This window comes from Suricata suricatta, chromosome 1, assembly GCF_006229205.1.
Source record: "Suricata suricatta isolate VVHF042 chromosome 1, meerkat_22Aug2017_6uvM2_HiC, whole genome shotgun sequence".
NCBI lineage: Eukaryota > Metazoa > Chordata > Mammalia > Carnivora > Herpestidae > Suricata > Suricata suricatta.
The window spans coordinates 155693928-155707896 of record NC_043700.1 but is presented as its reverse complement, the minus strand read 5'-3'; the positions used below and the strand labels follow the sequence as shown (position 1 = coordinate 155707896).

The 13969-nt window shown below is 39.0% G+C and overlaps 1 protein-coding gene across 1 annotated transcript; it reads right to left on the bottom strand.

Moving 5' to 3' along the window:
* Positions 1-913: 913 nt before the first annotated feature.
* CNGA1 (cyclic nucleotide gated channel subunit alpha 1) lies at positions 914-12597 on the bottom strand. Its single transcript, XM_029932055.1, has 8 exons — positions 12482-12597; positions 11445-11576; positions 9950-10012; positions 8035-8073; positions 7835-7945; positions 6303-6410; positions 5453-5559; positions 914-2328 (listed from the first exon to the last, which is right to left on the bottom strand). The coding sequence occupies exons 1-8, from the start codon at positions 12586-12588 to the stop codon at positions 914-916; spliced, it is 2082 nt and encodes a 693-aa protein (XP_029787915.1). The 5' UTR covers positions 12589-12597.
* Between the last annotated feature and the right edge of the window lie 1372 nt (positions 12598-13969).

Genomic DNA, 13969 nt, shown 5'->3' with positions numbered 1-13969 from the left:
CACCCAAGGGTCTTGCTAAAAACTAGGTTCTAATCCAGTGGGTCTGGGGTAGGGCCTGAGATTCTGAATTTCTAAGAAGCTACCTGGCGATGCTCATGTTGGTCCATAGAACTTCCAGATCTCCTTTTGTAACATTACAACAACTTCCTTTGTTAATCATCCAGCAATAGAATTGTTTTTCTCCTTTTTATCATTGCTGGCCAGTCAGATAAGAAAGAGAGTAGCCACTGCTGTCAGGCTTAATAATCAGAAAAATTTTTTAAATGTATTATAAAAGAATCCTCATTTTATGATTTTTAATGCTATGTATTTCTATATAAGAATATATGTGTGAAGTTTAATTTGCCATGTGTTTATCACAAGAAGTTTCCTTTAACTACGCTTCCTAAGTCCAAGAGTACAATGACTAATACCCTTAAAATGACTCTGAAGCTCTATAAGATCCTAAGCTCCCAACTAAATTATCAAATAAAGAATCTTTATTATAGTTTTAGGAAATATTTTACTTTATTGCATTCTAATTCTTCTTAAAATGGCATCCTGTAAATGATGTCCATGGTAATTCCCAGTTGCTCTCTAACGACACAAAATGCCTGAAAACGAGGGATATTTCTTCACTTTTATAAAGCATTTTACACAAAAGGAACATACATGAAAAAAATCAGAAGATATAGAGACTGACAAGTTAATCATTCTATACCTTTGCACATCATCCGTTCTGAAAAATCCGAAGTACAGTGATTCTCTAATCAAATTCCCTACAAGTGCACATGTGAGCCCTGTGCCCTACACCAAAGCACGTTCTCCTTATGGAAAAATTCCCCAGATGAATCTTCCTCCTCTCCCAATTTAGAGTTGCCTAATCACATCACTAAAAGGATCATGAGGCATGTCCTCGTGAATAGACAGCTTTTCAGTCCTGTGTGGAGTCCATGGGCCCACTTTCAACTCCAGATCCTTCCAGAGCTGAAAATTCTGTGTCAATAAGTGGTTTCAGAAATTGCTCAACCTTAGTGAGTCTTTGCTTCAGTTTCTGCTGCATTGACTCATACTCAGCCAGGATCCGAGCAAACCTCGTTTGTAAGAGGTCTACGGACCCCTCCATTAGGGTGACCTTCTCTTCGAGATCTTTAGGATCACTTCCAGCATTTGCAACATTTATATCCAGTAGACCATCTTTCATCAAGATTTGCCTTCCTTTCTCTTCTAGCATAGTTTTGGCATCTGGGTACTCAGTCAGAGCTTCCATGAGGTCATCTTTTGAGAGACAAAACAGATCTGAATAGCCAATACTTTTAATATTGGCTGTTCTTCGATTGCCAGCTTTGCTACCTTTAATGTTAAGGATGCTGATCTCACCAAAGTAGCTGCCATCACTCAGTACCACAAACTGAGTGACTCCATCATCTGCCACCACAGCCAGTTTGCCTTCCTTGATGATGTACATCTCTCGCCCAATATCCCCTTTCTTGCAAATGTAATCTCCAGGACTGTAGACTTGGGGCTGTAATTTCAAGACCAACTCCACCAGCAGACCAGCTTCGCAGTCGGCAAAAATACGCACTTTTTTTAATGTGTCTAAGTGAACGTTGATGGCAATCTCTGCTCTCAGTTTGTCAGGTAGATACTTCAAGACTTCTCTCTCATCAACTGTTTTTTGGTTGGTCCACAGATAGTCAAACCACTTAATAACTCTCTTTTCCATATCTTTGCTTACATTTCGAAAATGCATATATTGCTTGATTGCATCGATTCTTGCTTGAAATTCTGCTCTGGCAGCATTCATGTTGGAAATCATAGAACCTATGTTACCAACGATGGTAGCAAAAATTAACACTCCAATTAAGAAGTCAACCACCACAAAGACAAACTCAGAATCCCTCACAGGAGGTGGTGTTTCACCGATTGTGGTCAAAGTCAGTGTAGACCAGTAAAGGCTGTACACATATTTTCTAGCCAAACGGCCAAATTCAGGATCATTAACATCAGGATACACCCATGTGTCATTTCCAAATCCAATAGATTTGGAAATAGAGAAGTACACACATGCATTCCAGTGGATAATGATGACAATATACATAACGAGATTAGAAATCCTGAAGATGTTTGGGTAGTTTGTTCTGGTTTCTGTTCTCTGGAAGAATTCAAACATGCGAGAGATCCTTAACAGTCTGTTCAGTCTAACTTCTGGATGGTTCCACCCTAGCTTAAAATACAGTAGATCAGTTGGTATCAGTGACAAAAAATCAAGTTTAAATTGCAAGTCGGACTTATATCTCTTTAAGAGTTTAACCTCTTCCTTTACCAGCAGTCCTTGTTCCAAGTAACCTAAAATAGAAAAAAAAACAATTTAATGTTTTTCACTTTTATGCCATAATGAATTTTTTCTAAAATAACCCTCAATGAACTTCAGTGAGTTCAAAACAAGACTTCATTTCCAATAAACATACTTTTAGCAACACAATCAGATATGAGTACCGATCAACATATGGCCATGGAAAATATTATTTTGCAGAAATAAAAAATACAACTTTGTAAGTGCAAAGTGAGAGATTAAATACAATGTATATGTGCAAATCTCTCTAGAGCCAGCCTGTCTACCCAAGTAAAGCCAATAACAGTGTTTTGAGAAGTTTTCTAAAACACCCTAGCTCTTATGCCTAATCCCTCATGCTACTCTTGTCAGAATCCTAGCCCCACCCTTGAAATTTGGGTACCTGCCTTACTTTCTATTATGTGTACTCTTGTCTTGTCCCTTCAATGTGAAGAGTAATTGTTCTTTGAAGGTTCATTTTCTCTCTCCCTTTTTTCCCTGAGGTTTCCTCAGACATCTGGGATCTTCCCTTCTCCTACGTTGCCACAGTGGGCCTTGACTTTTAGCATTTTGATACATTTTAGCAAGGAAAGAATTTGTTCCTCTTTCTATACTGGCTACCAGAGCTGCAATAGAACAATAAGGATACTGCTCCAGCATACTGGTATTTAGAGTATGTTCTTATTTTACATAATGATTTTTAAATGCTATTCTCTGTACAGTGGTTACCTTGGAAGGTAGACAGCAGTGTAGAAACAGTAAGCTTATAACCACTAAACAAGCATTCTTCAATTGGAAGCTATCAGATCCTGCTCCCTGGTCAATAATGCCTCACCATGACCACAAAGTTAAGGATGTGTGTACTGTTAGAAAGAGAAATCAAGAAACTGATCCCATGTACAATTGCACCAAGAACCATAAAATACCTAGGAATAAACCTAACCAAAGAGGTAAAAGATCTGTATGGTGCAAACTACAGGAAGATCATGAAGGAAATTGAAGAAGACACAAAGAAATGGAAAAACATTCCATGCTCATGGATTGGAAGAATAAATATTGTTAAAATGTCAATACTACCCAAAGCAATCTACACATGCAATGCAATTTCAATCAAAATCATGCCGGGATTCTTCTCAAACCTAGAACAAATAATCCTCAAATTTGTATGGAACCACAAAAGACTCAGAATAACCAAAGTTATTGAAGAAGAAAACCAAAATGGGAGGCATCACAATCCCAGACTTTTGCCTCTACTACAAAAGTGTCATCATCAAGATTGCATGGTATTGGCACAAAAACAGACATATAGACCAATGGAATAGAATAGAGAACCCAGAAGTGGACCCACAAGTATGACCAACTAATCTTTGAGAAAGCAGGAAAGAGTATCCGATGAAAAAAAGACAGTTTCTTTAGCAAATGGTGCTGGGAGAATCAGACAGCAACATGCAAAAGCATGAAACTAGACCACTTTCTTACACCATACAGAAAAATAAACTAAAAATGGATGAAATACCTATGTGAGAGAGGAAACCATCAAAACCCTAGAGGAGAAAGTAGGCAACAATCTCTTTGACTTCAGCCACAGCAATTTCTTGCTCAACATGTCTCCAAAGGCAAGGGAATTAAAAGCAAAAATGAACTATTGGGACCTCAGCAAGATAAAAAGCTTCTGTGCACTGCAAAGAAAATAATCAACAAAACTAAAAGGCAACCTATGGAATGGGAAATGATATTTGCAAATGACATATCAGATAAAGGGTTAGTATCCAAAACCTATAAAGAACTTACCAAACTCAACACCCAAAAAAACAAATAATCCAGTGAGGAAATGAGCAGAAGACATGGAAAGATACTTTTCTAAAGAAAACATCCAGATGGCCAACAAACACATGAAAAGATGCTCAACGTCACTCATCACCAGGGAAATACAAATCAAAACCACAATGAGATATCACCTCAAACCAGTCAGAGTGGCTAAAATGAATAAATCAGGAAACTACAGATGCTGGTAAGGATTGGAGAAATGGGAACCCTCTTGCACTGTTGGTGGGAATGTAAACTGGTACAACTGTTCTGGAAAACAGTGTGGAGGTTCCTTGAAAACTTAAAAATAAAACTACCCTATGACCCAGCAAAAACACTACTAGGAATTTATCCAAAGGATTCAGGAGTGCTGATTCATAGAGGCACATGTACCTCAATGTTTAGAGCAGTGCTTTCAACAGGAGCCAAATTATGGAAAGAGCTTAAATGTCCATCAGCTGTTGAATAGATAAAGAAGATGTAATTTATATATACAATGGAACTCTACTTGGCAATGAAAAAAATGAAATCATCCCATTTGCAGCAACGTGGATGGAACTGGTAGGTGTTATGCTGAGTGAAACAAGCCAGTCAGAGAAAGACATATCATATGTTTTCACTCATATGTGGATCTTAAGAAACTTAACAAAAGACCATGGGGGAAATGAAGGGGAAAAATAGTTACAAAGAGAGAGGGAGGGAGGCAAACCATAAGAGACTCTTAAATACAGAGAACAAACTGAGGGTTGATGGGGGGGGTGAAAGAGAAGGAAAATGGGTGATGGGCATTGAGGAGGGCACTTGTTGAGATGACCACTGGGTGTTGTATGTAAGCGATCAACCACGGAAATCTACCCTCAGAACCAAGAGCACACTTTACACACTTTATGTTAGCCAATTTGACAATAAACTATTTCTTTTAAAAAGGATTTGTGTACTGTTATAAAATGTCTAGTACAGCTGTTTGGGTACAGTGATTTCTCTCCATGCCTCTTCATGGTATCTCTCTGTGAGGTAGCAATTACCCTTTCACCACAGAGTTGGCACAATATTTCTGTTCTCTCTATTCCTCTCACCTGGCTTAAAACCAACGAACAAGATAATGGAGGAAAGCCACCAATCCACATTCAAAGGGTTGCCTAGTAACCTGAGTCAGTTGGAGTGGCCTAAGCTTGTGGGTGAGTATATGGTGCTCTTCTTTCCAACAGTGCTTTTTCTTCTAAAATAGATCCATGAACTTATTTTGAAGAAGACTTGAATTAAGAAATTTCAAAGTATACTATATATATAAAAGCACAAAACTGCAAAATATCCAAAGCTGAACATATTTACCTGTCCTTGTTCGTACAAACATATCAAGAAGATAGACTATATCTGATAGGTAATCAAAAACGAGCCAATATACTAAGTAATCAGACTGAAGTTCATCAAAACATGCTCTGTAAAAGAAAAACGTGCAAATAAAATGAAATGGGAGTCAGTTTAAGTAAAAGTCCTCTCTTTATCATTTTTATCAAGATAAGAGGTATAATGCACTAAGGCTAAGAGGTTCCTTGGAGTCCATTTAATCAACCACAGCTTTTCCGAATCTGGATGGTTGGATTTAGTTTCCTCACATTTCTGAAATCCAACATTCTTTCGATTACACTAGTTTGTTTTGTGGAAACATCAAATAAGAATAAATGGCATCAAGCTAATGTCAAAATATATTGGCTTATACACATTGATAACCAAGTTCTTATTGACCCCAAATGCCTCCAAGAATGCGCTTGGTCCTGGGTGGCTGAGATGTTTACTGTCTAAAGGAGAACCACACACATACCTGAGAAGCACATCTTGCTCTAAAACGACCTAAACCTTTGATCTTTTTCCACTCCTGGCAACATTTTTTCCTTAGGCTACAGAAATAAAGTTTCTCTCAAAATTCTAATGAAATGATTCAGCAATCAAAGGTTTAAAAATATCCCCCCACACCTCATCCCAGTCCTAGATTTCCAAGTATACTGGGAACCAATGCATCTACTCCTGATGTCAGGAAAACACATGGAGAATATCATAACCTCCCTCTTTACAACCTGAAGTGGAGAAAGGAGGTACATCCTAAAGAGCTCTGGACAAAACTGTTACGTCAGTTAACTCAGAAACTAGAAGCAGGTTGAGATCCACAAAAATATACAGATACCTTGCAATAACCATAGTCCAGTTGTACATAACAGGCAAGCTGATGCAAAACAGCCAGTTGTAATATGTGTTCCCTGAGGGATCAATAACCGTGACTTCTTTCTTCTCCCTAGCAGCAATTAGAAATGAAGTGGAAGGTTACCAAGAAACAAGAAAGTTTTTATGTCACATATTAAATATGGTTATGTCCGTTACCCACAATTAATGAAACAGAACTAAGCCGGAGAAGTTCACCCTACCAGGGAATAGATTAGCTTGGCATGAGTGTATTAGGCATCAGAAATTGCCTAGTGAGGGCTGGATAGGTGGTTAAATGATTCATCTTACATAAAACTTTACATTAGACTTTTATTACAGCCCTTGTTTTACAATGATGCTGCAGATACTTCTTCCATCAATTCAGCCTCTGAAAAGGAATAATGGCACAGATCATTCCAGACTCTGGATATTCCACAGACTTCCCTGGTAGGTTGTGGATGGTAAGAGAATGGTGGTGGTACCATTCCTCTTCCCGGGTAACAGGACAGTCAGGAACTACATTGTGAGAGGGAGCTCTCACCTGTGTGGAAAGAAGAATATAACACGATCTAATAGAAGGTACTTGTTCATAAGCATCTATGAAGGATGAAGAGGCAAGAGAAGGCAGAAGAAGGAAGGAAGGAAGGAAACAAACCGTCAAATGGAAAAATGTTTTTAGTTGTCTAGTATCAAGCGTCTATTGGTTTTGGGGGAAGAAATTGGGGTTTTGTGTGTTTAAAGATTTTATTTTTAAGTAATCTCTACACGCGATGCAGAGCTTGAACTTAACAACCCCGAGATCAAGAGTCGTCCCCTCTACTAACTGAGCTAGCCAGACACCCCAGCCCTATACTGAAAAGGATTTTTCCCTTTGTAAGAACTTCAATAGCTTTCTAGCAGGCACAAATAAGCGAAAATTATTTGGTAATGAGTTTTCTTTAAATTTAGAAAACAATTTCTCCTTTAATAAAAAGTAAAAAGATAGTTTTGAAAATATCATTCAACCTTACCCTTATGAAATTCTAACCCTCAAATGTTTGTTTACAAAGAATCTTTCAACTGGTTGGATTTTTAATAAGCATTTGTACTGCTCTAAGAATTAAGCATGGTTTTTGCAAGAAGACTTGCTTACTTTGGAGTATTTGTCATTCAGCATTTATTACTCAAAAATATTAGTAAAAGTATTAATTTTTTTCAATTTAAAAAATTAATGATAAGACTCTAGAAACCCAATTCTCTTGAAATCCAAATATCTCCCAAATGGTAAATTTATCCTCACCAGAACTTGAGGAAGGCAATTAACCATAACATTGAAAAGTCTTGATGAGAAAAGTAAGAATAAAACTACCATTGCTCATTTTGAGGAAATTAGAAAAAAAATTAATTCCCATTAGATAACAATTTATTTAGTCATTTACACAGGGCTTCATAATTACAAACTTTCATGAAATTATCCTTGCACCCAAAATCCATTACAAATTCATTCCTAATTTCAATGCCAGTAAAAACGCTTACTCTTCTTTCATATTTTTGCCTTTCTCTTCTTTTTTTTTCTTCTCTTTTTCCTTTTCTTTCTTCTTTTTCTTCTTGGAGTCCTTTTTATTTACATTTTTATCATCTGACTTGCTGAAAAGTGAGAGATGTAGTTAGTAATAAAATACAAAAATGTTATGGGCCGAAAAATTGGAGAGCATTCATGCCAAAGCCTAACTTACCTCTTTTCTTTTTTCTTTTTCTTTTTTTCTTTTGGTTCTCTAAAGAAGAAATAATATCTAAGTCACACAGTCAAATTACATTCTGACTTCCATTCTTATTTACTTCCCTCTCTATTGAGCAAGAAATCTGAGCCTTGTGTTCAGAGACCTGCCCTTGTGCTAGGAGCTGGAAATTTGGTCTTCTAATGGAGAGTTCTACAAAAATGGACCTGCACCCAGATAATAAAACAAAATGAAACAAAACAAAAAAATCCCTGGGTTAGTGCGTGTGTAAAATTAAAGACAAGGGAGGTGGATAAAGGCATAAACCCAACAAGGGAAATCTAGAAAAAAAACAGTCCCCAGGAGTGCACTTTCAAAGACTCCATGTGTACAAAAAAATTATTATTTAAAATGTAAGCTTCTTTTTTTATTGTTTTTTTTAATGTTTTATTTATTTTTGAAAGATAAAGAGACAGCATGAGCAGGGGAGGGTCAGAGAGAGAGGGAGACATAGAATCCAAAGGCAGGCTCCAGGCTCTGAGCTAGCTGTCAGCACAGAGCCTGATGCGGGGCTCAAACCCACGAGCTGGGAGACTATGACCTGAGCCGAAGCTGGATGCTCAACCGACTGAGCCACCCAGGAGCCCCCAAATGTAAGCTTCTTATATCACTTATATTATTATTGAGTAAGAGATTGGAGACTTACAATAAAATGCTATCAATTTTCTTTAGAGGGGTAATCCTGAGGGAAGCAATTTTTTATGAGTAATCAAAAAACTCCACACAGTGGAATATCAATTCTTAGAATTATTCACTGAATTTGAGATCACCTTTTTTCTAGATACAATTTCTTCTGCAGTGGAGATTATGTGAAGTGAGGCTTCCTCCTACGGTTGTCTCTCTATCAGCTGAAGAATGGATTCTGGAGTCAGGCAGACCTAAGGTCAAAACAGGTGGCCACTGTTGGCTCAAGTGCCTTGGGAAAGTCTATCACTCAGACATGAATGAACAGGCATTGCACTACCACTAGGGTAGTCAGAGAGGATTTTAAAGGGAGATAGCGCTAAGCCTCAAAGTATGGGTATGAGTTGGAGTAGCTGAGAAGAATGAGAACACTAAGAGGAAGAAAATTTTCAGGTGCAAATATACAAGTGAATTTAATCTACATGTGAATAGCCCAGGAAAAGCAGAATGCTGCTATTGAGAAGAAATAGGAAATAAATTAGACAAGGAGGTGGAGTTTGGCACCTAAGGCTGTCATGTACAAAAGGGAACAAACATAAAACAGGACAAGATAGAATTTATTACCATGACAGCACAGTCTTGTGTTATATGGGTTTCAACACCCTAGCACAGATCCTTGGAAATGGTGCTGACACACTGTTGGGATGGCTCTCAACTATGACACAACTCTGAACTGCCACCTCTTGGGATGGGGCTTCCCATGGGATCATATGACATATCAACTCTGTTCTCTGAAGTTCAACTTCTCCCTCTGCCCGGTTTTGCTCCCTTAATCTCCTTCTAGGTATCATTCCTAAGAGCACTCCAAATAAACATTTGCAAACAAACCTCCCTCTCAGAGATTGTCTCCTAAGGAAGTGACCTAAGGCACATTGGCTCAGAATGGAAAGGATTACTCATATTTCATTATTTGTCCACCAGGTGGGGTGATTGCATTTACACTGCAGACATGGTTTTCTCTGTACATTCAAACATATACACATATGTACATAAATGCATGCTGCTTTTAATATGGGTAGCCACTTTTTTTTCAGTAGTAAATAACCACATGACAAAATAGAATACCATTGCCATTGTATTAGAGCTTTCCTAATAAAGATCTCCTCTACAGCAGATTCAGATATATTCCTATATTTTACCGGTGCTCTTTAAAAGCCAAGCTTTGGTTTTCTATTGTAAATGTACTTACTGCTCCTTATTGCTGCTGTTGTTAACATTGAAAAGTGCAATGGTGCCAGGCAGGTACTGCTCCCTGGAAAATGAAAAAGTACAGTGAAATCATAATAGTTACCATCTGCATAACCTCCATGGTCTTAAAGAGGAGTCTTTTTTAAAATTTGTTTTTTTAATTTTTATTTTATTTAAGAGAGAGAGAGAAAGAGAGAATGAGCAGGGAGGGACAGCGATAGAGGGAGAGGGAGAGAATCCCAAACATGCTCCATGCCATCAGTACAGAGCCTGATGCAGGGCTGGAACTCACAAACCGTGAGATCATGACCTGAACCAAAATCAAGAGTCAGATGTTTCACTGACAGAGCCACCCAGGTGCCCCAAGGAGTCTTAAAGAACAAATTAACAGGGCATCTGGGCAGCTCAGTCGGTTTAGCAGCTGACTTCAACTCAGGTTCATGATCTCTCTGTTCATGATCTTGTGGTTCATAATGTTGCTGTTCATGGATTCGAGCCCTGTGTTGGGCTTTGTGCAGACAGCTCAGAGCCTGGAGCCTGCTTGGAATTCTGTGTCTCCCTCTCTCTATGCCCCTTGAGTATTTGTGCTCTCTCTCTCTCTCTCAAAAATAAGTAAACATTAAAAAAATCTTTAAGAACAAATCATTTTCAGTTGCTAACTACTGCCTAGACAATTTTTGAAAATACAGAGCCTCCACGAAGCTTGAGTTGCTGAATATCAGTGCTATGAACCAAAGTCATTAGTAAATTCCTATCAATCAGTGCTACTACCAAAAATTAGTGTCCTCCATGGCCTCAAGTGGTCCAACTTGGATACCAGCAAGAGATCTAAGACTTAGATTGTCAGAAAAGATTGGAAGAGAAGAATAGACAAATAAAAACACTGGGAAAACTGAAGGTGGTTGGTGGAAACAAATAAAAGAGAGGAAAAAAGGAAGGAGGAGAAGCAAAGAAAAAGTAAATATGTTCCACAGTACATACCACACCAAAGTCACATTTGTGCCACACCCTCAAAGTCAGTGTGTGAAGTTTTCATGAGGGCTTCATTTCCTGCTAAGGATTTGTAGCTTTTCTGTTCTAGCTACTCACTCGAGGGTTCTACTTCCCTGAAAGTAGGGCCAAATGGGATACAGCATTTTAGAGGAGAACAACCAACCCATCCTATGTCCCACTGCCTCGGGGCCCTGAAAGAAGGATCAGAAAGAAGGAGGATGTCAGAGAGGGCTGGGCATGAGGTTCTAAAGGGACGGAGACAAATCTCAGGGAAAATGATCAGCAAGAGTGTTTGTGACGTAAAGCCTTGTAGACATGAATAATCATAGGCTGTGGTTTCCAAGAGAGGAAAAGGGTAAGTAGCAAGTTACTCCTGAGATCCTGCATAGTGGCTGGATAGCAGAAGCATTGGCCAAGCCCACTAAATGGAGGAGAATACCACCTTTCCTTCATCTAAATAATAGTTCAGAAAGAAGCATGGAGGGGTAGAGCTTCCTGCTCACCTCTGTGATGGGACCCTTCTCCGTGAGTTATTTCGAAAGGAGCGCCCTGCATGGGGGTTTTCGTTCTCTGATTCTTCAAACATGGAAGCACTGTCATCCTCCTCCTCCTCCTCACCATCATCAGAAAAGGAGCTATGGTCCAATAGGAAGCAGAAGTGAATTAGATCAGTGTTTTAAATTATTATGAAGGACTAACATTTCTCATTAGGAGGACCACTGCCTCATCTTTTCTCCTTCTCAAACTAACATATGACCTTTTTTCTTTTAAGCGGACCTCACACCAGCACAGAGCCCACTGGGAGGCTCTATCCCATGACCCTGAAATCAAAAACTGAGCCGAAATCAAGAGGCAGAAGCTCAATCAACTCAGCCACCCAAGTGCCCCTACCCCATTTCAATTAAAGAGAAATGAGAACTTTTAGAATTCATGGAATTAGGTAGCGTATATGCACAATTCAGTAATGTGTGTCACTGAAAAACTACTTTCTAGTAGTTGGCGGTGGTTGTTCTACTTTCTAAAGTGGTTCTACTTTCTAGTAGTTTCTAGGTCTTCCATATTTCTATTATTTGATGAATTGATTAATATTAATATTTTCAAATAGAAAGTATGATATCTATGCTGTAGGTCACATTATACATTTGTATGAACTAACCTGTAATAACATTTCTTTCCACAAAAAATAAATTCAATATATGTGTATAAATGCCTATTCATTTATAGGGTAACCACTTTGAATTATACTTCTAAAACATTCAGCATATCACAAATTACATTATTTTCACCTTCTTCTATGGCAATGCTATCCCTTTAGATTTGAAATGTCCCATGAGAAAAGGCCTGGGATAAGTGCTTCTAACTAATCACCACAATAATATCTATGTTCGTTAGTGAGACAAGTTATGCCATTCCAAAGTATAAATGCATTTACAAAATTAAATAAGTTACAAAGTGCAAAGTCACAAATTAAAAGTTAAATGGAAATTGAACCTGGTGCAATTTATGAACAATGGCTGGTATCCACAAAGCACGGATTTACCTGCATGCTCCATTTTCCATCCTCTTTATTTCCCTTTCAATATCTGGAACAATCACATTGGGAACATTCACAAAAGAGAACCGTGTATTGATAATACTTTTCTTCATGGTTAGTTTAATATCTGGGGAGAAAAAAGTCTTCTTAGTAGAAAGACTATATATCTACATATACAATCAAAAGTTTCACTCTACCATTCTTCTAAGTGTCTCATAATAATTTTATTTCCAGTTATATGTAGGACTTATTCTTTAATAGAATACAGACGTGGCCTAAGCCCTTCATTACCATTAGCCGGTTTTTGGAGGTATTTTTTTAAATTCAAGGGTATTCCAGAGGTCTAAACTTTTTTTATTTACCCCAGCTTTGTTTTAATGTTTATTTTTATTTTTGAGAGCGATAGAAACAGAGAGCATGAGCGGGGGAGAGGCAGAGAGAGTGTGAGAGAGAGCGAAACAGAATCCGAAGCAAGCGCCAGGTTGTTTGGCACAGAGCCCAACATGGGTCTGGAACTCAAAAGCCGTGAGATCATGACTTAAATTAACCCACTGAGCCATCCAGGCGCCCCTGGATTTACACCAGCTTTCAAATATGCAGGCAATGTCGTCAGAAAACAAAACTATAAGAACGTCACATACACATCAAACAAGTAATAAAAAGCAGTAAAATAAAATACCCAAATAAATGTAATCGGTTGTGACTTTCTACAAGTATTCCAAAAATTTGGAGCGGGGGTGGGGGTGGGGAGTGCACCTTGAGTGGTATTTAAACTTGGGAGTAAAAATGGATGTGACATATTTTTAGCCAGTCCCCGAAATTATTCTTATACATACAGTGCTCGGCTTCCGTGCAACCATCCCAGGCATCAGGAGAATGCCAAGAACGAGGAGATCCTGAATTCCCTCAGGTATGTCCTACACTGCGGTGGTTTGAGCCCCACTTCAGGCTCTTAGAGAGACGCGGTGAATGGCGAGCAGGCGCACCGCCCCTCAGCTTCCAGGCGAGACTCTGCAGTCACCCAGAGACCATGCCACTGCTCTAGTGACCACTCACGGTCACCTGCCGGTCTCCGGGGTGCTGCAACCAGGAGAGGAACCTGAAGAGGTTCCTGGTGGGCACGAACTGTGCCTGTGTGCAGATACAGCCTCTGCTTTGTGACCATTGACTTCGAAGCCCAGCCGGGCCATCTGGTCACTCCAAGAACAGTGCCACTGTTTACCAGCTCTTGTATTGAAGGTGCGCACCATGGTCTGGATTTGAAGACCCAAAAAAGGCCAACGTGCTGAGAGGATGACTGCAGGGTGCTGGACGACTTCAACACCTGCCATATCTTCACCTGATCTTCCCAGGACAGCTGGTCCTCTATCCATCCCCTCCCCGACAACACACACCTAGCCTGCCCTCCCAGGTTCTTATTAGATGCTTGCGGATTTTCCTTTGTTATTTTTCTGCCACAGATTTCAAAGTTTGGGCAACAAACTTGCCTTAGTT